This window comes from Montipora capricornis, chromosome 1 (genome assembly GCF_036669925.1).
Source record: "Montipora capricornis isolate CH-2021 chromosome 1, ASM3666992v2, whole genome shotgun sequence".
Lineage (NCBI taxonomy): Eukaryota > Metazoa > Cnidaria > Anthozoa > Scleractinia > Acroporidae > Montipora > Montipora capricornis.
In genome coordinates, this window is record NC_090883.1 from 53,401,330 (window position 1) to 53,426,651 (window position 25,322).

General features: G+C 40.7%; 2 protein-coding genes across 3 annotated transcripts in view; one reads left to right on the forward strand and one right to left on the reverse strand.

The window, feature by feature from the left end:
- The window catches only part of LOC138050135 (uncharacterized), a 347,595-nt gene that overhangs the window by 273,352 nt on the left and 48,921 nt on the right, over positions 1-25,322 (reverse strand). The window lies entirely within an intron of this gene.
- Positions 4,808-23,950, forward strand: LOC138050122 (polycomb complex protein BMI-1-like). Of its 2 annotated transcripts, none has more exons than XM_068896587.1 (10): positions 4,808-4,914; positions 7,563-7,787; positions 9,246-9,342; positions 12,711-12,766; positions 13,839-13,907; positions 14,979-15,081; positions 16,106-16,133; positions 18,205-18,303; positions 18,909-18,992; positions 21,463-23,950. In XM_068896587.1, the coding sequence occupies exons 2-10, from the start codon at positions 7,679-7,681 to the stop codon at positions 21,784-21,786; spliced, it is 969 nt and encodes a 322-aa protein (XP_068752688.1). In that variant the 5' UTR covers positions 4,808-4,914; positions 7,563-7,678; the 3' UTR covers positions 21,787-23,950. The 2 variants fall into 2 exon arrangements, with proteins under 2 accessions (XP_068752688.1, XP_068752694.1); XM_068896593.1 differs by having other exon boundaries at positions 4,869-4,914; positions 7,586-7,787.

Below are 25,322 nucleotides of genomic sequence, written 5' to 3' on the forward strand. Positions count from 1 at the left end.
AGGACCGTAAGAAAGACCTGAAAAATTCCCGCCCCGCTTTCAAACTTTAGAACGCTATAGAAGGACTCAATTGCACTACCATTTATGCAAAGGGGACTTATGAAATATCCCCCCTATGTGATGAGACGTTCTTAGAAGAGCAGTCGCAGAAAGACGAAAAACCATGTATAACAAGGCGCAAAAGATCCCATGTCTAAAAGAGATTTTCCAATCGTGCTCACGTTTTTGGGGATATAACCCGGTTATTCTTCTGAGTTCTGTCCCTCAAAATCCAACAACCCAGGGCACATCGATGACATGTTGTTCGGAAAGCCATTTCCGAGCAAGACCGACCAGTTGGGACTCAACTAGAAAACTCAACATTCCACCTTCGATTTTCCTGTATTTGACAACAGGGCTATCTAGGCACCACTCACCATCTGGATATATCACCAAACTCGCAGCCTGAAATGGGCCTGAAACTTGAGTAAAGGGGAGATGTCTGGAGCGCTCAACAATTAAAGCAACAAAAGGAGCTCTTTCAGTATCATGAAGAGGTGTGATTTTATCGACGTTGTTGTTTTCTAGTGACCTTACATAGAGACTGACAAGATTGCAGAGCACTGCCTTAACGTAAAATTAATATCTTCAGTCTTAGAAACGGCATCTTCTTCTATTTGGACTTGCATAAGTTCGATACTCCGACGTAAGACGTTTTTTAAGGCAGAAGATGATGCGGATGTCTCTTGTACGTAATCTTGGCTCCGTTGTGACGGACCTCATCGCAGCCTTCACTTGAGCTCTTAAACCGCTACATTCTCACTACAAGTTCTTAACCATTTTCTATACAAGCATCATATTTTATGCACTTCTGAACGGATAAACCGTTGGGAAAAAGAACACCAATAGAACATATTCGGATACGAGGATCAGCACTACGACGTGTTCGGTTCGATCCAAATAGAATACGAAGCATGCAGCTATGCAGAGTATAAATATAAAGTTTTCATACACAGTACACTGGGAATGCTATGTCTTGGGAAATCTGGAGTGGAATAGCGGACTACGACACAACAGAGCTTTATTTTAAGGAGCGACAGCCAAAGACTGACCGCATTTGGCCGCCATTTTTTTTTCATCGGATCGATCTATCACATTACTGAGGACCGGAAGTGCACTAGAAATTTCCCGCGAATAGCAATTTAAAAATAAACAGGTTCGTGAAAACGCCGTGGCATAGGCCTAGTATGGGAGTTGCTGGCTCCAACTCATGGGCTCCTGGTCATTATCAGTTCGTCCGTTGTCAACGGTTATAGTGAATATTGTGTTAAAACCCCGGGGATGGGACTCCCATATGGGGATGCTCGTCGTCTCGCTTTGGGGTGTAAATTTTGGATTTTGGTCTCGGTTAGGGTGTTCCGGGCAAAGTGCCAATATTTTATGACACCAAGGTCTCGTTTAGGGTTCCGCGAAGTAACACAGAATTACGCGAAGAGAAACAGAAGTCAAATTTCCTTTTAACGTCAATTTTCGGAAAATATCTGTTCGGAAGACGATTTGAGATCTAGAATTTTCGGAACATTTGTTGTAAAATTTCTTGCTTGCCTGGCGCCCTCCCCTAGGATTTTCGAACATCTAAAAATGGTAGAATTGCCCATTTTTAACGGATTTTTACCATGCTAAAAAGGTCACCTAGAATTTTTGGAAGCCTTCAGTTTCTGATAGAAATTTTCGAAAAGGTACGTAAGTTTTGATCCCTATAATTTTCGGATCACTAGACTTTCAGCTAGAAAATCCGAACCGTTGAAAAATGTTTAGGGGATAAAAATATACCTATATCTATCGTTTAATACTAAAATACGTTTAACAATGCTATGTTTAAGTGGTTTTGAACTATATTCTCGTTGGGTGCCTCTGTTAAAACCGCAAGTAGTGAGTAAAACACAGCTGAATTTTTTCTCTGCTTACCGTCTTTCGACTTCAAAGTTATCTCTAGGAAATAAATGCACTCTCTTAGCTTTGAAATGGCATGTCAATCTTATAATATGTTTGGTACTATCAGTTCTATTTATGTGTGTTCTGTGTGAGTGCCTGAACCGCCGACAGTTTTCCCGGTCACACTTCACTGAATTCAGCTGTCAGTGAACATAGCATGATATTTGTGTTCGCTTTTATTTCTTGGACTCCAAATCATCGATAATAGATAAAATTCATATACTGGAAATTATACAAAGAGCGATCGATGTTTCCTTTTTCTCCCCCTTTAATAAAGCAGTGCCTCTTTTTTTATCTCATGCTAAGCTTGAATGACTTTACGCGATTGTGGTTGTACACATGTGGTATCTTCTGTGGTTCAAGCGCTATTGCTTTGTGGGAAAGCTTACTGATCCTTAGCGGAAGTTGACCTGAGAAATGGTGGACAAATAGGTTATTCCAAAAATTATTGATTTGAAATAGCTTTGAAGCTGTATTAACTTGACTGATCGGAGAATTGAGCTCCTTCGTCGCCTGTATAATAAAAAGAAGGAAAAAAAAATCAAGGTTAAGCAAGTTTCCATGTCAAAGATTCAAAATAATTTCAATCTAGGTGGTTGGGGAAACTGAAAGGTGGGATCCCTCTCACGAACATGTACTTGACCAGCATGTTACAAGCATAGAATCACCTGGCTGGCCATATATTGACGTCAAGTTAATTTAAACCAGCTAGCCTTCGTCACATTGTAATCAGTACTCACTGCACTGAGACACTAACTCAGTTAAAATGGGTTCGAAGGTTTTCACCCCATTATATTAGCAGCTAACCACTTTGTTGTAGTAGCGTGCGCTAAGCTTCAGTTGGCAAAGTCGGTCTCAGAGTCAGTGACATGAAGCCCGATAGAGCTTGTTGGTCCTCGGACTCTCTTTTAAGACGTTCAGATGTCAGCTCTGATCCCTTTGGTAATTTTGGTCAGAGAATGGTTCTCTATTTTATTAATAAGCCCTAACCTTAACCCTAGCGATTGAAAATACAGAAGACTTCATGCAAATTCGTGCAACTATTTTTCACGATCATCTTCAAGGAGGAATCCGATTTTTATCCCGACGCGCGCATCAGGCTTGTTTGAAACTCCCAAATGGTTCATTTTAATCAAATGCAACTCCCTATTGCAAAATCCTTTGCAACGAGTAGAGGGGTTTGATGTTTTGGCTGGGCATCACACTTCGGTTTTCCTGTCATCACAAAAGGTCACAAAAGTATGACATTTGATTGACTTTCTGCAAGTTCAATGATTTGCTTTTTGTGAATTATTTTTGGTGTCGCTCCGGTGCATATAATTATTCAATTCACTACAAGAAAAAGCACTATCGACCGATTGTGTTCGCTTTCGGACGATGGTGCTGTAGTTGAGCCAAAAAACTTTGCATTAAGTTCACGGCACCCAACGTACAAATTTCACTCAAATGCTCAAAAGTAGCCGCGCCAGTAGAAGAAGGACATTTCTATATCTCTTGTAATAGCCGTTTTATATAGATTTCTTTTATCAGTTAGAAGAATTTGGTGCAGTGTTCGAATCTCGAAGCTGAACTTGAAGTCTTCCGTGTAAAATTTAAGGAATAAAATATTCCCTTCCATTTTGAACAGCTGAAAGTTACCTTTCACGAATTTCCTGTTACATGTATTTACTTTCCGGAAGAGCTTCCTGTAGCTGCCTTTGAAGTGCCTAAACTTACAAAATTAGTCTTTCTAAGTCTAAACAAGTACTTTTGCGAGACATAGGCAGTACTCTCTCTTCAGCTGAGTTAAAGACGGTCGCCTGTCCTCGACCTCCCGCACTCTAGATATACAGTAAAACCCCGGGTGTAAGAACCTATTTTTTAACAACCTTTTAGCCTAAAATTTGTCACTTAGACCACCTCTAAACAAGAACCTGTTAACCTTAAAATTTGACTCGGGTTCTTCTTTTCTGGATCTAAAAAAAATGTGTACACTTTAGAAAACAAGATCAATTAACATTTAGACTTCTCTTTGAGGACACAGGTCATTCACCATTCATACTACTGAATGTTTCATTTTTTTAATTTGATATAAGGGATAGGGAAAAACTGGATGCTTCATTGGGGACGAAGGCTGAATGCCACTAAATTCTGCTACCTACAACTGATTATTTTTCTTCAGAAAATAAGAACCTATTTAAGAACCTAGATAGCCTAGATTTCTCTTAATTACTATTTATGTATGAGCCTGTTTAGGCTAAATTTTTAAATGAAAGATTCTTACTCGAGGGGTTTTATCGTACTGATATTCCACCCAGTTTTGAGCAGTAACCGACTTGTGATCGCGACTTGTTAGCAAGTCTACTGTCCTTAATTACTACAAGAATCTCTTGGTCATCTTAACCTGCCCTAAAAAGTAAAGCAAACTTTTTCAGTTGGTAACAACTTCTCTTTATCAGCAGCCGTGACCGTTGTGGGCTACCATAAAGAAAGATCATGGTGTCATGTAAACTTGTATCACTCAGAAGTATTGCATCCGGACTTGGCATACAAAACAACACATGGCCGCATTCAGACGGTCTTTTAAAAAGGTCATCTAAATGAGGTCAAATTTTCAGTAGACCGCATGGTTATTGAAGCATTAGCTAAAATCGATGCTTCAGTAACCACAAGGTTGTAACATTACGGAATTGCTTAGTATTTGCGTACGTGTCGGGTTCAAGTAGATAAGTCGACTGGGAAGGGTCTAAATGAATTTGTCTAGTTGATATTACCACCTATTTATCTGTTAGCGGAAACGGGCTCTGAGAAAGTCTAACAACAACACAGAGCGACCTCCTTTGTCCGCGGCTAAGCCCGCGGGAGATTGGGTCTTGCAGTCACGTGACACATGAATTCGTTATCGCAACGTGAAGAGTCTTTTGACGAACTGGACTGAAACAAATTACTGAGAAATATGAGGTATTTTACCCATTGATTTCACTTATGTAGCCTTCATTTGTTGGTTGACGTTAGATAAGACATTTATCTTGTCATAGAAAGAAGATTGGATTAAATTAACCGCATCTTATAGCAGCACTTCGCGTGAACTTCGGCGTGTAAAATTAGCCGTACATTTCAAATACTTTGCCAAATGAAACGTGACCTAAGCCGATATCCTCGTAAATTTTGTAGTGATAAATTTGCATGAGACTCTCTTAGGGTGTTTATTTACCATCCTTCATATTTTTTAGTTTCTATGTAGTCTTTTTTTTTACGTCCTAGGGTAATCTAGTCGCTGGATGTTTTATAAACAACCAGGTTTTGTCATCCGGTTTTCAACTGAAGCGAGTTTTCGTCACACGATATTACTCGTAAGACACTAACTTTATAGTACTCTTATAGTCGGATTGAGATCATAATTCTCACTTGTTTGATTTTTATTCCTGGAACACTGCTGCTCAAAAATACCGCTAATTAGGAAATTTCAACGCCGGGCCATGGGTTCTTGGAATTTACACATAAGTCAAAAATGCGATATCCGCGTGGTTTGTCTATGACACAAGGTATAGTAAGCTTTTGTAATGATTACATTTTAATTTAATAGCCAAATACTTCCTTGCTTTTGGAACTTCTTGTAAAATCAAAGATTTTCGAGACACCAACATTACTCCGTTTTGACTTTTAAGATTTATTAACACTGACGTGGTGAACAAATGGAAATTTGTAATGAACATGCAGAGTCCGTCTATAAAAGCAAACTGGTGAAGCTTCGTGATCAGCTAAGACGGATACGGCATCGTTAAAAAAAAACAGCAACTTCAATTCCAGGATCGAGACTGATTCGTGAATACTGAATTCATTTGTACGAACAACTCACACAAAATTGAACGGCGGAAGAATTCATTTAGGCAAAATTGACACCTTAACTAGACTGCAATGTTCACTTAAGGGTTTCAAGTCATTATCTCTTGTCCTAAAATTTTCGTTCTTGATTTTCCCGTATCAGTAAGTCACATAGTCTGTGTAACTTCCTGTTTTGCCATTGACGAGCTGCGGTCGGAACTGCTTACCTAATTATTGCAATGAATAATTACACCTTTGTAACATCAGTGTAAACCGACAGCCGTCCCTGCGCAGGATTTTTTCCGAAGTCTCTGTGTTCTTCAGCGACAGAAATTTTCACAGCTGCTATAGACAACATAATTTTAGCAGTCCGAACTAAATAGACTACGTTTTTTTAAACTTGTTCAGTTTGGCAAGTTGCACCGATGGTAACTGTGAATTTAAGCGAAGAAAACTATGATGTTTCAAACGATATTTACGAAATAGTTTTGGTGAGTTTTGTTTTTTTGTAAAGACTTTATAAGACTTCGATCATGTTGTGTGGTTAGAGGGCCGCAGAGTTTAACTTCTGAAACCATCTCCTTGCTTTCGGATAGATAAATCCGGCTTTCGGCGTTGACGGGAAAGGGCCTAACGGGGAAGAGCTAAATTTGCCGTTTTCCAAACTAACGTAAACCAATTTAATTTCATTTCATGTATATACCTTTACCTATAGTTATCGATGAAGAAAAAGAGATAAATAAACTAGAATAAGAGATTTTTTTGTGGCTTAATGACGAGAATCGGCTCACCGTTTGCCTTTGACGCCGACGGCAAAGGTGTTAAAATTAAGAGTTTTGCCAGTCTTCTCGTCTTTTCAAAAGAAGTCTCAACGTCAAAAGTTTGGCTAATTCTGTCCTTTTCAATAGAAGTGGCTGTAAATTCAAGCGATAAAAGAATAATACCAGTAGTCCAGGTAGGATAGAAAATGCAAGTCTTTCTAACTAGACCGAGAGCCGCTTTGTAAGTTGCGGAGAAATTGAATTCCGTGCCGTGACGCGGTCAAACCAAAGTGGACTTGAAGCCTGTCCATACATGGGCAAGTGGAACCTCTCAACCAATCGAGGACGCCGCGTTTTCAAACTTTTTGGCCGACCGCGTTTATTTTCAGTGCGAAAATCATGGTTTTTAGATGGTTTTGCCCAAAATAAACATCAATGATAAGGAGTTTACTTGTTTAGGTTGTCAGAAGCTTAATTGTTACCTTCTCCTGGAAAGTAATTCTCCCATTACCGAGTTATTAGGGCGGTTGTTTTCTTTCAAATGCATGGGTAATGAAATAAAAATAGCGAATTTTCGAGGTTCTGGGGCTTCCACAAGCGAGACAAGTTGTTATCAACGACTATTTCCAATTGACATCTTAATGAAATCGACAACTGTTCGTGACACTTGGAAATGCGTTTCCACACACGAACAGATTTGTTGTCGATATTAAATGAAGAATCGCTAACTTTACAAATCGAAAAATGGAGTTTTAGATAACAAAACGGCGGCGTTTTTCATCAACAACTGAAGTAGTTTTCCTTTTGAAAATGACTGAAAACTACTTATAGTTGATGTCGACCACTTGATTTTTCGCTATTTGAAGTCAATAACTTGCTTCACACACGCATTGTTTTGTCATCGACAACTTTTTGTTATTGGTAAGTAAAAAGTTGCCCTGTCTGTGGAGGCTCTAACATAAATATTCAGCCATGGATCTTTGTCAACTGCTTACCGTTTCGAATGTTTTCTTTCGTTTTCAGCTTATAAAATTTCCTTGTTGCAGTTCACATCCGCGTGTCTGGCGAAAGCCAAGGGCATATCACTCAGCAAGAAGCAAGAAAAGCGATTTGGATTTCAGTTTCTAGTTGTCGCCAAAATGTCGTTACTTCAGATGCCCTTACAGGCGCTTAACCCACATATTATGTGCGTGTTATGTGGAGGATATTTGGTGGACGCGACAACGATTATTGAGTGCCTACATTCGTGTGAGTAAAATACGTTTTGTTAGAACAGGCATTCACACGATTTCGATTGAATTATGATCAAATGACGAGAAGTAAATTATTTCAAAGACCAAACGTATGAGAAAAATCGTGTGATTATCTAGAAAACATTTCACGTACCACGGATCGCGTGGAAATTTGTATTTCGGTTGCCATATTGGACGGGTGGAAGTGGGAAGATCTGGGACGAAGGGAGGGGGGGGGGGGGTCTCTTTCCCGCCCCCCACCCTTTCGTTTTGGTCGCCCGGCCCAGACCTATCCCATGCTCTTCCAATATGGCACCTGATACGTGTTTCGCGGCAACATCTATTGCTTGCGAGCATGCAATCACATGTCCAAATTTTGCGTTATGCAGTGCTTGCATTTGATTGGTTATCTGCGGGTTACTTTGTTAATTGACTAATCAGAACTTTTGGTTTCTTACCCCTTTTTGGCACTGAATTACCTTTTCTGTCTAGTGTTACCTAAAAACTGCATTTCTCTTATCCAATCTGAATGATAAATTTTCCTATTTTATTCTCAAAGAAGGTACACGTACTACGATTTGCAGTTGAGTACGACACTAGGGAAGTTTGGTTACGTTACGTTTGGTTAAATTCGGTTTGGTTACGTTACGTTTGGTTAAATTCACATGTTGTCAAGGGAAACTTGATTCGTTTCCAAGGGTAACTTCTCGGTTTAGACGTCATTTAACTGGTTACGGTTACCAGTTAGATTTATCCGTTACCCTTTTGCAGATTTTGTAGGAGGCGAGGTGGCCTCATGGTTAGTGCGCTCATCTCTGGAGTGAATGGTCCGGGTTCGGGCCCTAGTTGGGGACATTGTGTTGTGTTCTTGGGCAAGACACTTTACTCTCACGGTACCGGCGAATTTAATGCTGGGGGTAACCCTGCAATGGACTGGCATCCTATCCAGGGGGGAGTAGAAATACTCCTAGTCGCTTCATGCTACAGAAGCCGGGATATGTTAAATGCTACCCTCGCCTTACCAATTCTTGCTGATACCTCTACATCTGTACCACACTCTCTTTTATATTGAGCCTCTCTTACTCGTCGCCTGCTCACTGATTTTTTTTTCTCTATTTTTAATTACACTCTTCTCCTCGTTTTACGACATTTAAAAAAAAAAATACTTAGCTTGTCTTTTGGTTTCTTTAAAAATTTTGCTTGTTTTACTAAAACGCACTGTTAAATGCAGTGTGCTGGCCATGCAACTTCCCACCAAAAACATGCTTGTTCCAGCCCATGCAACTTCCCGCCGAAAAACGCGGGTTCCAGCAGTGAAAAAAGAAAAGCTGAAAAGTTGAACGTGCGGACATACGTTCGACTGAACGTACGAGCAAACTTTAGCCGGTTGTTTGGATTTTCTTTTTTTCTTTTTACATTTAGTGAACTGTGCGCAGAAATGTGAAATCCTCGTTTGTTTGTCTGTCTTTTCCAGTCTGTCGGAGCTGTATTGTGAAGTTTCTTCAAACATCTTTCCACTGTCCTGTTTGCGATGTTGAAGTCCATAAAACCAAACCGCTTTTACACATTCGGTAAGTGTATAGAAAGGAAATCTCCAAAATTCATCTGTTATCTTGAAATTTATGGCATTTGGTTTAGAGTACTACTTAGTCTAAGTACGACTTTGTCAGTTCTTAGCAAGCGCATTCAGGTCTCGAGACTCGAGGGGAAGTTGGGTCAGTTCAGACTTCATACCAGGAGTATACTGAAGGTTAAGGGTAAAATGCAGACTTCAAAAGGTGGTTTTTCACGTTATGTCATTGACGTCATGTTGGTGGACGAAAACTGTAACAAAGGATCTCTCATTAGCTCTTTTTGTTTGTCCACCAGCAATTGTACATCGCAGCATTGTTATCTTTGTCTTTGCTATTTCTAACAATGAGGTTAGGGTAAATTTTAGCGCTATTTTTAGGTTAGGGTAAATGCAACAGTATATCCTTACTTGAGAAGGAGCATTTGGGAGACACTTCGTGGCGTTAATTGTCTGTATTCCGAGACACCCCTGATGTTGTAGTTTGGGAAAAGAGCAAGGGAACATTTCGTGACGCTTATTGAAATTCTCGTGCGGTGCATCTAGTGGTGAGAGAGACTGCTGGCCAGCCAATGAGGAATCCACCGCCGCTAGGAGCCAATGGGTTAGCAACGCCACCGTTTGGTTAAAAAAGGTTTCTCCTTTAGCCCTTTGCCTCCAAAGAGGACTACTTACGGGTTTTTCTCTGTCAAACTCCAAACGATCAGTAGACTAGGGGCGCAAGGGTAAACGGGTGCGTTTATAATTAATAGCTTCACCGCTCTATTTTTATGGCAATTTAACTGCGATACCATTCGGTGAATAGCATTTTTGTTCTCGGGTGATTGGACTGGCAAATCTCCAGATGTTATTACGTTGACATAATTATGGATGATTTATGATAAAGGCCTTAGAAAAGCTAGCGAAAAGCTGAAGTATAAAGTTATATGGGCAAGTATCCTTGGATTGACACGAAGGGTTATTTAATGCGGAATTCTCATTGCCGCGGCTTTCGTCTGTTTAGATTATGTGTTAAGGAGTTTAAGCCAATTTCGTCGGAAAAGCAAAGGACTACACTTCAAAACTCACTTGGGGGATGGATGAAGAAGAGTACGACTTTTTGCAGGAAGTTGTTTTCGTTGCGTGGCAGTTTTCAGATAGAAGGCAAAATAGAAGTCACAATTAACAACACGTTGTCGGCTCAGTAGCAGGGCTCGAAATTAACATTTTTAGTAAGGCGCCAATTGGCGACTGATCCAAAAATTTTGGTCGCCAGATCTTAACTCGTAGTCGCCAATTTTTTCACTGATGTTTTTTTCTTCATTTTTCTGATGATCATGTACACATGCAATCTTCTTCATAGTCCTAAGTTTACATACACGTAAGCTTCTAAGACTGAGATACTAAAACTTAAAAGAAAGCCAGGGCTCGTAAAACATATCATTACGCATTACGAGGTAAATAATCAATGTGAAAGCAGCTTCAGTCACGTTTCCTGCGCTTCCTCCGCTTTTGTTAAGTTTCCATGTAACATCGAGTCTATAGCTTACATAAATAGACGAACCTGAACATAAACAATCACCAGTTTTCCATATTTTCAGCGCTAAAAAGCCAAGGCTTCATTGTAATTTCGATCGACAGACGTATCGGTACTAGGCCCTGCTCTGCCACATTGTTGGTAGTCGTACCAGGCTCCATTCTTGTTTAGGTTACTATAAAACTAACGCGCAAAACACTTGCAAGTTGCGGGTTTTTTCCCGTTTAATTATTGAGTTGCATTAATGAATTCCTTTCAGCTTATCATACAGGTGAGGCTTACACTAACAGAAGCGACAAATGCTCTTAGTAATAACCCTTTGTGAAGGTTGAGAGATTCTATACAGTCTCAAACTACATTTCGTATCAATAAAAGATCAAATAAAAGGAAAATACAACTACTCTGAGTCTCTGCCCACTTTTTTAGAAGTCAAATTACTTGATCTGTTTCTTTATCTAATGCCTGTTTATAAGATAACTGTAACGACACAAGTAATAGTATTAATGTTTCGCAGAATAGTTGATGTATCATTAGCGAAGATAAATTTCCAACTTTTCTCTATACTATCCCATTCAATCAGTTATGTCAACAACAGTTTAACCATAAACTGCAATAAACCCAACGTGAACATCGGTCATCAAGACTCCCTTCCCTTGACCACAGCAAGTAGACAGGATCACGCCCATCATCCAACGCAGAAAGTCGGGGGTTTAGCAGCTGGTGCATTAAAGGACGGAACCGGAAGTTGACGTCTGGATATAGCGAATATATCGGCCGTCTGATGACCGATGCGAACGCCATCACGTGAAGAAGGGAGCCCCATACTCCAATCTTGCAACTGGCTATAGCTTCAGCCTTGACTGCTTCAGTTTGACTCCCACCATCTGATATGACTTTGTCACCAACTGCCGTCAAGGCAACTGTAAATAGAACTGATTCCGGGATCTCGGTAAATTTGGCAGTTTTCTTGAAAATTTCATGCGTTGCATAATACTCGGCATTGGAGTACAGTTCTTCTGCAACTAGAAGACGCAGCCAGTTACTTCGTGTTTCATCACAACAAAGAAAAAGCGAAACGGAATTATACAAAGAATCTCCGTTTGCAGTGCATTTTAACGCCACAGGATGAGCTGCTGGTTTGTGATCGATGTCTGGTATCAGGCTGGTTCCAAGGTCGTCCTTTGCCAGCTTGCAAATATCTGCTTTATCCGCCTGAACGGCCCACAACAAGCTGAAAGCATCGATCAATTTCTTGCACGATTCTACATTGTTTGCATTTTGCAAAGTATGCAATGAATTTAAGGCATCTTTTGACCTAGAATTCGATGAAATATTCATGATCTGACCAGGTATCAGACCTCGTGTGAGCTTCACGCTTCAATGATTGCACGTGTTGTTTCGTGCGCCCGCAATACCAGCTGCGCTCGATTATGAAACATGGAGATCGAAGAGCCAGAAGAGTCGTGGGTTTGTTTTGTTATTTCTGTGCGCATAAATCGTGCATTTTATCCAAAACTACGGTTGATTTGCCTTTGAGGTTAAAAGGATGAAGGAAAAAGGTGAAGGTCAGTCGCCCACTGGCGACTAGCTCTAAAATTCTAGTCGCCAACCCTTGATTTTTGGTCGCATTGGCGCCCAGTGAGTCGCAATGTCGAGCCCTGAGTAGGTGCCAAATACCGTAGCGGTGTGCAAATGCTATTGATTCACATCCATATCTCAGTATGATTTCACATAATATTTAAATTATGTGAAATCAAAGGCGGAAACAAGTTTACACTCGTATAAGAATGGAAACATTTTCCCGTCTTGCTAAGTTAATTCGTTCGATTAAGTGCATTCTTCTTCTTTCATAGACCAGACCGACCCCTTCAAGATATCGTCAACAAACTTGTTCCGGGATTGGTGTTTGGTAAGTTCGAGAGAGTCAATCTCTTTCCTGTCGTTTTAATTTTTTTTTTGTTTTCTTTCAGTAGTTCCGTCCACAGATCTAGACTTAGTCAACAACTGTTCTCCTTTTCTAGAACTTGTGCGAGAATTTGGAATATGATTCCTCCGAAGCTACGTGACTTAAGTAAACCTCTTTTCAAACGGAAACTGCACAAACTACTCCTGAAGGTTTTGGAGACTGAGGAGGTTTACGTTGATATGAAGGCAGTTAATTTTTCTTTCTAGATTCAGATTAAATTGAGTTACTTTATTTTGTAATAATTAACGTTATTTTAAAGTAAAGTAAAGTAAAGCAACCATATTTAACGTCGATAACTCGTAACAGTAATTCAACCGACAACCTGAGGTCGACGGTGCGCTCATTTTACTTCCCCTTCTCCAGCCGTGCTCCGTTTTAAAGCTACTTAAGCTACACAGAAAGGAAAGAAGTCGAATCAAGCATGTGAGATCCGGGGATTGAATTCGGATCTCCTAATGCACCAATGCTGCGCACCAGCTGACTGTGCCATCCTTACGGTGCCTGGTACGGGACATGCATCCCCAAAACTATACCTATCTAGCACTGTCACTTCTATTTAATGTTTTTAATCTTAATATCTAGCAGTGTCACTCCATTATCTAGCAGTGCCACTTATTATCTAGCACTGTCACTTATTATCTGCCAGTGTTACTTAATTACATAAATCTACAGGGCAACGTACGCTTGCTTGCTTTCTGAGAGCCCGCACCAAAAAAACACTGATAGTGCTAGATAATTAGATGTCAATGCCAGATAAATAAGTGACAGTGCCAGATAAAAAGTAGCAGTGCTAGATAATAAGTAGCAGTGCTAGATAATAAATAGTAGTGTTCGATAATTAAGTGACACTGCCAGATAATTAAGTGACAATGCTAGTTAAGAATAGTGTTTGGATAGCATGTCCCTTGCAGGGCGCCGTACATCCGTGCTCCTAGTAGTAGTTTCTTATTTTGAAACTGAGTCCTATTACCATTACAAAATATTGATGATGTTGACGATATATGCTTTCTTCCAGACGAAATTGATCGACGAAGAGAATTCCAAGAAAGGGAAGAAAAAACTGACAACGTTAGTAACACTGAAGGTAAATTCCAACCCAAATTTCATAAACTTGTATTACTAGAGTGGCAGGAAAACCTTGCTAAATCCTGTAATGAATGAGTATCAGTGTCAAAGCATCGATTACTGAGTGACCATAATATCGTCATTGTCGTCGTCGTCGTCATCATCATCGTCATCAATAGAATGACCGTAAATATTGTCATTCACCATGGTTTTTTTTTTATTCTCCGTGTCATTATTTATGACGGATATCGTCCCCATCATCATCATTACCAATATCATCATCATCAAATTTATCGTCTTTACGTCGTGTTCAGTATCTGGTATGTTTCGTTTGCAAGCAGCCAACGCTATGTTTTTTACGGTCGATACCATGATTTTTAACCACACCTTGGCTGGGGGAGCTAGGAGGGATGGCGCTGTGGTGAGTGCAGGAAAGGAAAGGAAAGGAAAGGAACTTTATTTAAGTGTCTAGTCGTTCTAGCGCTGAAGCACTAATTGGGGACTCTTTAAATTGAAATTAACAATCAACACAAATCAAGTCAAATGTTGGTTTTTGAGGAGAGGGGAAACCGGAGTACCCGGAGAAAACCTCTCGGTGCAGAGTAGAGAACCAACAAACTCGACCCACATGTGACGCCGAGTCTGGGAATCGAACCCGGGCCACATTGGTGGGAGGCGAGTGCTCTCACCACTGCGCCTTCCCTGCACGCCATTCCCGGACTCGACGCCATAAGTGGGTTGAGTTTGTGTTGGTTCTCTACTTTGCTCCTAGGGGTTTTCTCCGACTCTTCCTACCCCAAAGGCATTAGGAAAAAGGGATATTACTTATTTACAGAGTTTCTTTACCGAGGGTCAGTCATGCGAACATTACGATGCGTAAAAGATGAACGTTTGAAATAAGCTCAGAAGAGTAAAATCTAACTGTGATGGTTTGTGGTACTTCTTGTTTACAAATGAGCTTGAATGTTGCTCATTTGTCGATTCCAAGTTTCATTGACCAAAGAAATCAGATTCAAACCAAAGGTGTTAACAAGCGCAGCCTCAAACTGTGGTTTAAAATGCAATGGCCCAATGCTTTTCTCTTTTACAGAAGAAATTGCAGAAGAAAAGTCGAGAAAATCGCAAGCCAAGACCAAAAGCAGCGCGGACGTGAAGATGGAAGATCCCATTTGTATCACTCTGGAATATTACGGGTCAGTTTCGGTTTGGTCTTAAGTTTAAGCTTTTGGGGCCGCGCTGTTGGGGCGCCACGGGATTTCAGGTCAAGTCTCGCTTTTAAGCTTACCTTGAGTTGTCCTTGGCATCCGTGCAGTCCCTACCTCGACTGGTTTGTCTCGGCTTCCGCCACTCAGGATTTTGAAATCCTTAGTGTTCACTTGGTTTTTGCACTTTTTGGTTTGCTCATTTAGGAGCAAAGTAATCTGCAGGCTTAGATTGTAATTGGTAGGCTTGTAATTAGCAATAATAATTAGCTAGTATTTAGCAGGCGTTGCTAAAACTCTCTGCAGAGTTTAAAATTCTCCGGAGCCGACTCAGAGCTTCCTTAAGATTTTCCAGTTGTTAAGGTGGCTATGAATCTGCTCGAGTCGGAGAGGTTTTTTTTTTTTTACTTTGCAAAGAGTTTGATATCTGAACTTGTTAATCACTTTCCAGAAATAAAAATTGGGAGTCAGGGAGTTCGTTTTTGAGATATAAGGGTTTAAAGACAAATAATAGGGAATTTTTAGATGGCTTCTTTGTTGCCATGGTGACCTACACGTCACCTCAATGAATGTGTGTCACTAAGCAAATATTGGTGTTTACTGTTTCATGTGGTTCCATAACTTTGCCGTTACATAAAACGTTTGCAAAGGCTCATTAGTTCCAAATGGTACAGTTGGTCAAAACTGTTCAAATTGGTCCGAGCCTCCGTAACATATTTGGGACATGCGTTTGAATACAATGGGCCTTAATCACACAGCAGCCATGTTGAATCCCGAGGGATTGAAAACTTTTGTTTTGCGCGAGCGAAACTCGTTCCCAGACATTTCAACTCGAGGCTCAGGGTACGAAATCTGTTGGCTATGGCCGCCGCGCGAATAAGGCCCATATGACGCTATCAGCTTATTTTTAAATACAGCTAACTCCTCTAACTGCGGGCGTAGTAACTTATAGTTCCCATATCTTTTCATGCTTCTTTTTTCGCTAAAGATTCCAAACTGTTTTTTTTTTTTACAGGAAAAAAAGGAACTGGAATGAAAGACAGGTAATACATGTTAAACAGAATACTGCCGGAATTCTTCACGGTACCTTCAACGAATCCTTCCGTCGTGCAAAGCGCGGTCATTTAAACAACAGACTTAACTGAATAGAGGATAATGTGAAGTGCTAGATTTCTAACCCATATGAACCATGTGAGCGTTAGCCCTACTGATGGAAATGGGGCCACACAAGGACAGAGGAAAACTCTGACTAGGGTTGGAATTGAACCCACGACCTCCGCTGCTCTACCGACTGAGCTACAAGGTCAGACGAGAGCAGGCCGTGGGAACTGAAGATGTGAAAGTCACGGCAAAAAGCGTAACCTTTCCTTGTACTTGTACATATTCATTGCCGTGACCTTTCCTTGTACTTGTACATGTTTTTTGCCGTGACTTTAAGATCTTCAGTTCCCACGGCCTGCTCTCGTCTGACCTTGTAGCTCAGTCGGTAGAGCAGCGGAGGTCTAACCCGAAGGTCGTGGGTTCAATTCCCACCCTGGTCAGAGTTTTTCTCTGTCCTTGTGTGGCCCCATTTCCATCAGTAGGGCTAGCGCTCACATGGTTCATATGGGATAGAAATATAGCACTTCACATTATCCTCTAGTATCCTTCTTAGATACTCTGGTGCTCGGTTTACGAAACGCGGTGAAATAAGACCTTGAAGGGAAGGTATAATAACTTCTTACTAACCGAGCGCGAGGGCCGTACTGGGGAATATTGGCCCGAGGTCGTGGCAGTTCGTACGAAAACTGACCGAGGGCCAATATTCCCCAGTACGGCTCGAGCTAACTCGGTTAGTAAGCAGTTTATTATATGGTTTTTAAATTACCTTTTACTTTGTTTTTGCAAGCCCGTAATCGGCCGTGGGCATTACGGGAGAATAATGCCCTACAATTCAATCACAATTAGCCAATCAGAGCGCGCGTTATATCGGCTACAAACACAACCCATATAATAATTCTTTTTAATTATCCGAATTTTCTTTATTTGCCTGATCTCTGTTTTATTTTCTCCGCTGATCAACATTCTACAAAAAGCTAGTGTACGTGTCTTAAAACATATAGGGAGTTATGAAATCTTTATGTGCGCAAAGTTAAGTGCTTATCGAGTTCCCGATAGACATACCGACTCTTAAAGCGCTGGTTAGGAAAGTCTAAGTATGGCAAAATTTAAATTGAGACAGGACCCATAACCAGGAGCCTACAATTCCAATACTGGGTCTATGTAACGGCATTTTCACAGATCAAGCTATTTTTAGACGAGTTGTTACATAAGATTTGACTTCCACTAGTGACCATTCTCAATCCCATGGGTAACAATTTCTCATGCAATACTTGTGATTAGCCTGAAAGGTCTGGGTTGTTTACCATTTACAAGCAGAAACCGGTTGGTATTAGGTTTGTTCAAATGGTAAGCAAAAACTCCCGAATGGGAAATAAAGTTGGGATCGGCGTGTACCATTTACAAATCCGTTCAAGGTTACCGAGAGAGTCTGGAGGGAGTCAAAATCATTGGGGTATGCAAATGGTAAACACGTTTTCCGTTTGGAAATTTTGGACTACCTTTCGAGAAATCCCATTTTCTCCGGAAATTTTCCGTTTGGGAAGACCAAAATAGGCTTACCATTTACATTCCAACCGAAATTTCCGGATTTTTGTGGTAAATGGTAAACAACCCTGTTTTCGCGAGAAAATCAGTTTTAAAATAACTCGGTCTGTAAAAACGCCGTTCCACAAATAAAATAAAGTTGCACGCGCCCAGTCATGGGCTCCAGGCTTGTCTCCTTATGTCTCGTCCGCGAAAGTGAACGAGGACATTGAAAACAAAATAAGCGAACGAAATCGACGCAATAGGGCAACATAAAAAAATTAAGTGTACCTCCCAGGACACCATACTCCTTATTCCAAAATGGCCGCCATTTTAGTAAATTGGCCCTTTTGAATGTTGCGTTTGAAAGCGAGGCCATAAGGGCCAATTTGCATGGAAACAAAAGAATACTAAAATGGCGGCCATTTTGGAATAAGGTGTGTAGTATAATTAAGCAACTGTTGTTGTTTTGAAACTTTCGCCTTCTAGATCTTTCCCACTCGCTTCCTCCGTTGCTCCTCTGCCGTGACAGTTAATGTGTTGAAGAAATTTCTTGTGATGAAGTTTGCCATTCCAAGCACACATCAGGTATAACTATTTCTTCATTCCTTCGATTTTCATTGATAGATGAGATGAAAGGTTTGCACATCAACGGCGACCGACTTCTATTGTTCTCGAGATGATCGGAAAAAAAAGGGCCTTGTGCTCTTGGAGCTGATTGGTTGCTCGATTGTTTGATCTATGGATAGATGTATTGATCTGTTCTTGTAACAGTATAGTAAATGTTAAACCTTTGACTCCACTGATTGTGACCTTGTTATAACACAAAATTCTCACAACTACCTAACAAAGAAATCCATGGTACTAGTTAGGGGAGTGGACGTTTAGATCGTGCGAATGAAAGATAGGCCCGAGAGATTAAGGCGCCGCCGTTTGAAGGATTTCATCCCGGGATGATACTCGTCCCGGGTTGAGCCACGCTCCGTGTCTGGTCATGTCGACACGACCGTTTGCACTCTTGAGAATAAAAATCCATGTAAACACGTTACACAGTTTCATCCGTGGCCAGGCGAAATTTTGCTGAGCCTCACCACAGTTGACTAGTAGGAATTTAGTCGTTGTTTAATATATGCATTGACTCTCTCTAATTGCACTTACTTACTGTCAGTTTGATTTAATGATTACTTTCCTAGGCGGCAGTCATTCGTTCGGATGAACTCCTCGATGATTCTCTCACAATGAAAGAAGTTTCCCAGATTTACGGACTTTATGCCAAAGTAAGTTGGCTTGCATTTTTTTGTTTTTGTTTGTGTTTGTTGGTACTTTCTTGTGATATTTCCGGCGATGACGGTTACGATGACGACGACGATGACAATGATGATGATAATTATTTTTGCACTTGATGACGTAAGATTGTCCGGTTGCATTTACTCATGTTATGTTTTTATCGGAATCGCTTGCGTTTAGAGCTCATTTTGCTGTTAGAAATCGGCATCTTTACATCCCATTGTGGATGTATTTCCGAAACATCCTTATCTATCCCCAGCCGTCCTTCGGGGGTGTTACGAAAACTAAGACCCTCGAAAACTGAGATCTTAGTTTTCGTAGTAAAATTAAGATCCCTTGTAAACAGAGGAAATTACTGGAAAGTAACGCGGGAAAACCTACCGATAGTCAACCCGCTAGTTGGAGATTTGGGCGCTGGATGCTGTTTTCATGCACAACGCCATGACACGTTTGAATGTTGTGTGACTCAAACAAAAACAGTGACATTCGTCGATGCTTGCTTCTTGGCATTTAAACTAAAGATAGGGTCTTTCGAATAAGAATAAACTCAGTCTGTTATCCCTTTGGTTGTAACCACTAAAAATATGATACACGAATTACTTTGTCATTCTACTTCCAGTAACACAACAAGTCCACAATTTAGCCGTACGTCACGCAACAATAGAGGACAATAAATCTCTGACTAGTGGTAGGTTTTCCCGGGTTTCTTTCCAGTAATTTCCACTGTTAACAAGGAGTCTTAGGTCTTAGTTTTCACGGCAGTGAACAAAGTGCTACATGGGCGGCGTGTGCAAAAACGTAGCCCTTCCTTGTACTTGTACGTGTTCATTGCCGTGACATTGGCGTCTTGGGTTCCCGTGACGTGCTCCCGTCTGACCTTGTAGCTCAGTCGGTGGGTTCAATTCCCACCCTGGTCAGAGTTTTTTTCTGTCCTTGTGTGGGCCCATTTCCATCAGTAGGGTTAGCGTTCACATGGTTCATATGGGTAGAAAACTAGCACTTCGTTTTTGTGAAATTTCACTTGCCGAAGCCAAGAAAGTGTTACTTAACAGCATATTGACTAGAAACAAACCTAATTTGCTTTCACTTTCAACATGCATTTATATATGCGACTACAAAACTAGTTTCGTCCACAAGACCTCGTCAGTTGGTCGCCATATTTGTCTTGAATATGAAACTGCTTCATGTAACAATGCATGAAAACTACGAAATAATAAAAGATGTGATAACATAGTTAACACTTAACAATTGTTACATGAAATCGTGCCCGTAGCTTAAATCTAGTAGTATATGTTCTTTATTCCTTTATCTATAAGAACAGTCCTTGGAATGTGGGCATAATTCCATTCACTTTTGGAGTTGATTAATTCAGTCTCTGGAAATTTACTAATCATGACCGCCTCTGTGATCTGCCGCAACATCGCATCGTTATGAAAAGTTCCTGTAACATTCATAACAAATTCTGGAACACGACCTTCATGTCCATCACACGAATGTCTCCACATCAATGTGTTACATGAAGTAGTTTCATATTCAAGACAAACATGGCGACCAACTGACGAGGTCTTGTGGACGAAACTAGTTTTCTAGTCGCGTATATAAATGTGTGTTGAAAGTGAATGCAAATAAGGTTTGTTTCTAGTCAATATACTAGCACTTCGCATTACCCTCTAACGTTACTGAATTAGATGCGCGCTCTCCCAACTTTGAAATGGACCTTATTCGCGCGGCGGCCATATTGGCCGTAGACAATAGATTTCGCACCCCGAGCCTCGAGTTGAAATTTTTTGGGAACGAGTTTTGGTGGGGCAAAACAATAATTTTCAATCCCTCGGGACTCAAGATGGTCACCGTGTGATTAATGCCTATCCAACACGAAATGCCTTTTTAAGTCTAAGCATTTCCTACCTATAATATTTCTAACAATGAGGTTAGGGTAAAGGTTAGCGTTATTGTGAGGTCACGGTTTATGCAGCTGTTTATCCTAACCTGAGGAGCAGCATTTCTGACGTTAATTGTCTGTATTCTGAGACACGAGTGACAAAGACCAAGGAGACACTTCGTGACGCTTATTGAAATTGCCGTGCATCTAATTACTTGGATTTCTCGACATAGAGTGAGTTACAATCGAGTGTCGTAAAACCAAAACCAAATTAATTACTGTGGCCAATCAAAAAGGACGGAGACAATCCACTAGTAAACCAATCAAAACTCGAAGTAATTACACGTAGCCGACACAAAGCGCGGGAAAATGTGCATGCGCGAGCCACGATTGGTTTTGTTTTCACTTCTGATTGGTTGAAAAAGTGGCTCGAGAACATTGAACCATTCACTGAGTGAAGTAATGCAAAACCAAAGCAATCCTCTAATTACTTTCGGCATTCAATTGGAAAACGGCTCTATCTGGTCATTTCAAATAGAATGATGACTTTAGTATGAAAAAATGATTCTTTTTTGCAGTCTTTTCTGGATCTACAGTACTCTTTCCTGGATGTTTGCCTAGAAGAAACCAAAACTAAGGCAGACAGCGAGGAAGAAGTGCCAACCAAGAAAATGAAAACCTGTGAAGAGGAAAAAATGCTCAAGCGAGAAGATAAAAACTTTGTTACGCTAGAAACAGGTTCAAATATTATAGAAACAAACAATCAAACGCTGTCTAAACTGATGGATTGTGCTTCAAACGAACACTATGCTGAAAACGGCATCTTAACAACGTTTCCAGAAACGCCGCCCAGTTTTGAGCTCGATAATAGCGAGCAAGCCACAGAACAACATGTAGAGTAACACCTGGGGCCGGTTGCTCGAAGCATGGTTAGCGCTAACCGTTGGTTAAGAGGTATCAAAATCCATAGGTTTCCATGGTATTTAACGCTGGTTAGCGCTAACCATACTTCGAGCAACCCGGGCCTGGCTGTCAAAGTTAACGATGTCATGAATACTGGCAAACCTCGTAGACGAATAGCCTGTCACTCCTGACAGCTATGAAGTGCTGTTCAAGTCTTGTTGGGACTTATCAGCGGTGCTCTCAAGCTTGTCTTCTTTTCCGCATTTAGCTAAGCACAAGAATTCTGTGCTTCATGGAAAACAGCAAGGAACAATTCTAACAAGTTAGATGGCCTTTTTAAAAGTTTTCCCTCACCGTCAGGGGAGGTGCCACAAAAGATGACAAAAGTAACGCAACTGCGTGACCGACAATGCTTTTTAGTGTGACAGTGAAGTGTGATGTCAGCTTTTTTAAAACCGCTTTTATGTGGTGGTTACTGAGACAAAACCTTCATCATACGGACGACTTAAGACCACCGCTAAAGGAGACAACAACAGAGGAACAAGACACTTCTGAGTGATTGCGTGCCATATTAATCTAATGAACTGGTTTCCGTAATAACGAAATGTGGGTGGGTCGCGCGTTATGCCCTAAAACTAATCTCCATAATCATCGGAGATTGTTTTACTGTTTGTAGCAATACAGTTATGTATTTGTCGTAGATGGCAGATACTATTAGCCAATATCAAAAATTCCATTATACTCTTTGTTTCTCCCTCCAAACCTTTGCATAAGCTTTGTTTTTATTTTCTCTTTGGATTTATAATGGTCCCACGAGAGACTGGAAACAATGCTTATGCAAAATTTTGGAGGGACAAACAAAGAGTATTATGGTATTTTTTTTTATATTGGCTAATAGACCATTTTACAGTTGTAGCTAAGTTACCTGGCCTAAGGATGGAAGCGAGGCTGTCGGTGACCCTGACTTGATACAAACATTTGTGCTTTTCTTATGTTAATTAAGGCTAATTAGCATTACAACATGGTTGCGAAATAAAAGGGACGAGACCAAGCTTAATGTTTTCCTCCACAAGTGCCTACGACGAATCCTGAAGATTTACTGGCCTATGAAATTGACAAATGAAGAGATAAGGTTCAAGTCGAATATGGAAGAGATCACTCAGCAGATAAAACGTAGACGCTGGAAACTGATTGGGCATGTGCTGAGGAAAAGTGTAAATGAGAACACGAGGATAGCCTTAACATGGACCCCAGAAGGAAGACGAATGAGAGGTAGGCCGAAGGAGACATGGCGAAGAACGGTAGAGAGAGAACGAGGTGAACTTGGGTTCAAAGGTTGGGCGGAAGCCGGCAGTTGTGCGAAAGACCGAGAAGCTTGGAGAGAGAGAACGCAAGGCCCTATTTCCCTTAGAGGGAAAAGGACAAGATGGTGATGATTAGCATTACAACAACACAATTTACATAATAAAAGCAGTGAGGTCTGTATCAAGACAAGGTCCCTGGCAGCCTCGAAGCCATTCATAGGCTAGGTCATTGAGCAAACAACTGTAAAATGGCCTATTGGACGCTGCTTCCACTCCTGCCAAGTGATAAAGTAAACGGATGGAAATAATGTGTGTAAATAATCCAATTTAATCTGAAACTCTTTCAAAGGAAGCGTTTCTATCTGAAAACAAATGAATTTCAGGATCGAGTATTGTCAGTTTTTTGCAAGTTGCCCTGTCGCCGCCATCTTGATTTATCGTAACTTGCATTGGTTCCTTATTGTCAATATGCTAAAGCTATTTTTGGCGGAGCCGTACGGTGACCATAACACGTCACAATTTCTCCACAACAGCTGCACATTGGAAATGTTGAAAAAGAAAATAAGCGATTCTGAATTATTTTTCAAATACAAACGCTTTTACAAAGCTTTTTGAAGAAAGTCGATTTTAACCTTTATTTTTTAATGTTTAAAGTTATCTTTTTGTGGGAGTAGTGGTAACTTTAAAAAAGTTGTAAATGTCACTTGACTCTCACGACGCGTACGAGAATATTTGGTGCGTGGGCTGCCCACTAGATCCACGACCCACCCTACCCAAGGCATTTAGCCTCTCCCTATATTTATGTCTTACTTTTTAACATGATTTTAATGTACTTGAATTAAAAAGAACTGGTCATCCACCCTAATTTTACTCATTTCCTAATTTCTCCTTTAGTCGCTCATTCTTGCAAGAGAAATCCTAAACTAGAGGCTGGCGAGGGAAATTATTTGTATTTCCAATGCTACCAATCATATATCATCATATATCTTTCTTTACCCTCGGATTTTAGAGTAGCTTGGTGTAGCTAATATCTCCGAGCATTTACCCTCCCAACCATGATACACCACAGACGACAGACCACAACATCGGGAACTACATGCCCTACTCTTTGCGACAAGTGTGTGGGTTCTTTTACGTCCCACAGGATTATGAACATTGAAGGGTTGTGAGACGGGGCCTACGGTTTATCGTCCTTATCCGAGAGGACTAGAGAGTCTAACCATTTGCAGTTTAGCTAATATCTCCGAGCACTTTCTCCTGAGTTATTTAAAGACCCTGAGTGTTGGTCCGGCCGGAGTTGAACTCACGACCTCCCGCGTGACAGCCCGGTGCTCAACCAACTGAGCCACCGATGCGCGGTGGAAAAGAAAAACTCTGAAAGGAAACACCTCCTCCCTCATTCTGCCTGGAAGAGGAGGAGATGGGGTTGTTATTCATAGGTTGGCATAACGTTTGGACTTTCGATCTGTCTACGACGGCCACTAACTAGCATTGAACGCATTTTTTGTTTTCCCAATGTGTGTAATGGTAAATGACCAAATCGGAAGTTAGTTGGTTCGGGAAAGTTGACCAATGTGGAATAATGACAGATTGCAATTTTAAATGACGCTTTCCTTGACGTTTAGAAAATGGTATGAACTTGCTCGTGCATTTCGTGATGTTTTGAAAGTTCTCAAAATTGCACGAGCCGTAGGCGAGTTCAATTTGAGACTTTTCAAAACATCACGAGTGGCCATAAATCACCAAATGCACGAGCAAGGCCATGCTCTTTTTTATTTATTATATACTAAACAAAATTACTTAATTGCTATATGTTTCCATAGAAAACTCCGTATTACAATCGGTTGAGTATTTAATAAATTCATGTATTTATTTATTTATTTATTTATTTACCAAACGTAGGACCAAGCCCGGTTGGTCTTCTTTGTTAAAGGATTATTTCAGTTCTCCACGAGAATTCCCTTATTTGTAATGGGACATACCTCCCCACATACCTCTGACGTCTTAGTGAGCAGAACAGTGAACTATTTTACATTTACCCCAAGGGATGTCCGTGTATCCTCCGAATATGTAGGACTCGACTTGAACTATAGTGATTGTATTATTAAGGCCGTCGCATCTGCTGTGGACATTCCATCCATGAGAGGAGGCACAGTAAGACAGTAACCACTCCGAGTTATTCCACATGATAGGAGCGTGGAAAATCTCAAGACTTCTGACGTAAAATGCGT

Excerpts from the sequence above, each read along its gene's own strand:
- LOC138050122 (XM_068896587.1), top strand. The coding sequence starts at position 7,679 with ATGTCGTTACTTCAGATGCCCTTACAGGCGCTTAACCCACATATTATG. Across the intron at positions 12,767-13,838 it reads TGTTCCGGGATTGGTGTTTG|ACGAAATTGATCGACGAAGA; the intron begins GTAAGTTCGAGA and ends GCTTTCTTCCAG. Across the intron at positions 18,304-18,908 it reads CCATTCCAAGCACACATCAG|GCGGCAGTCATTCGTTCGGA; the intron begins GTATAACTATTT and ends TTACTTTCCTAG.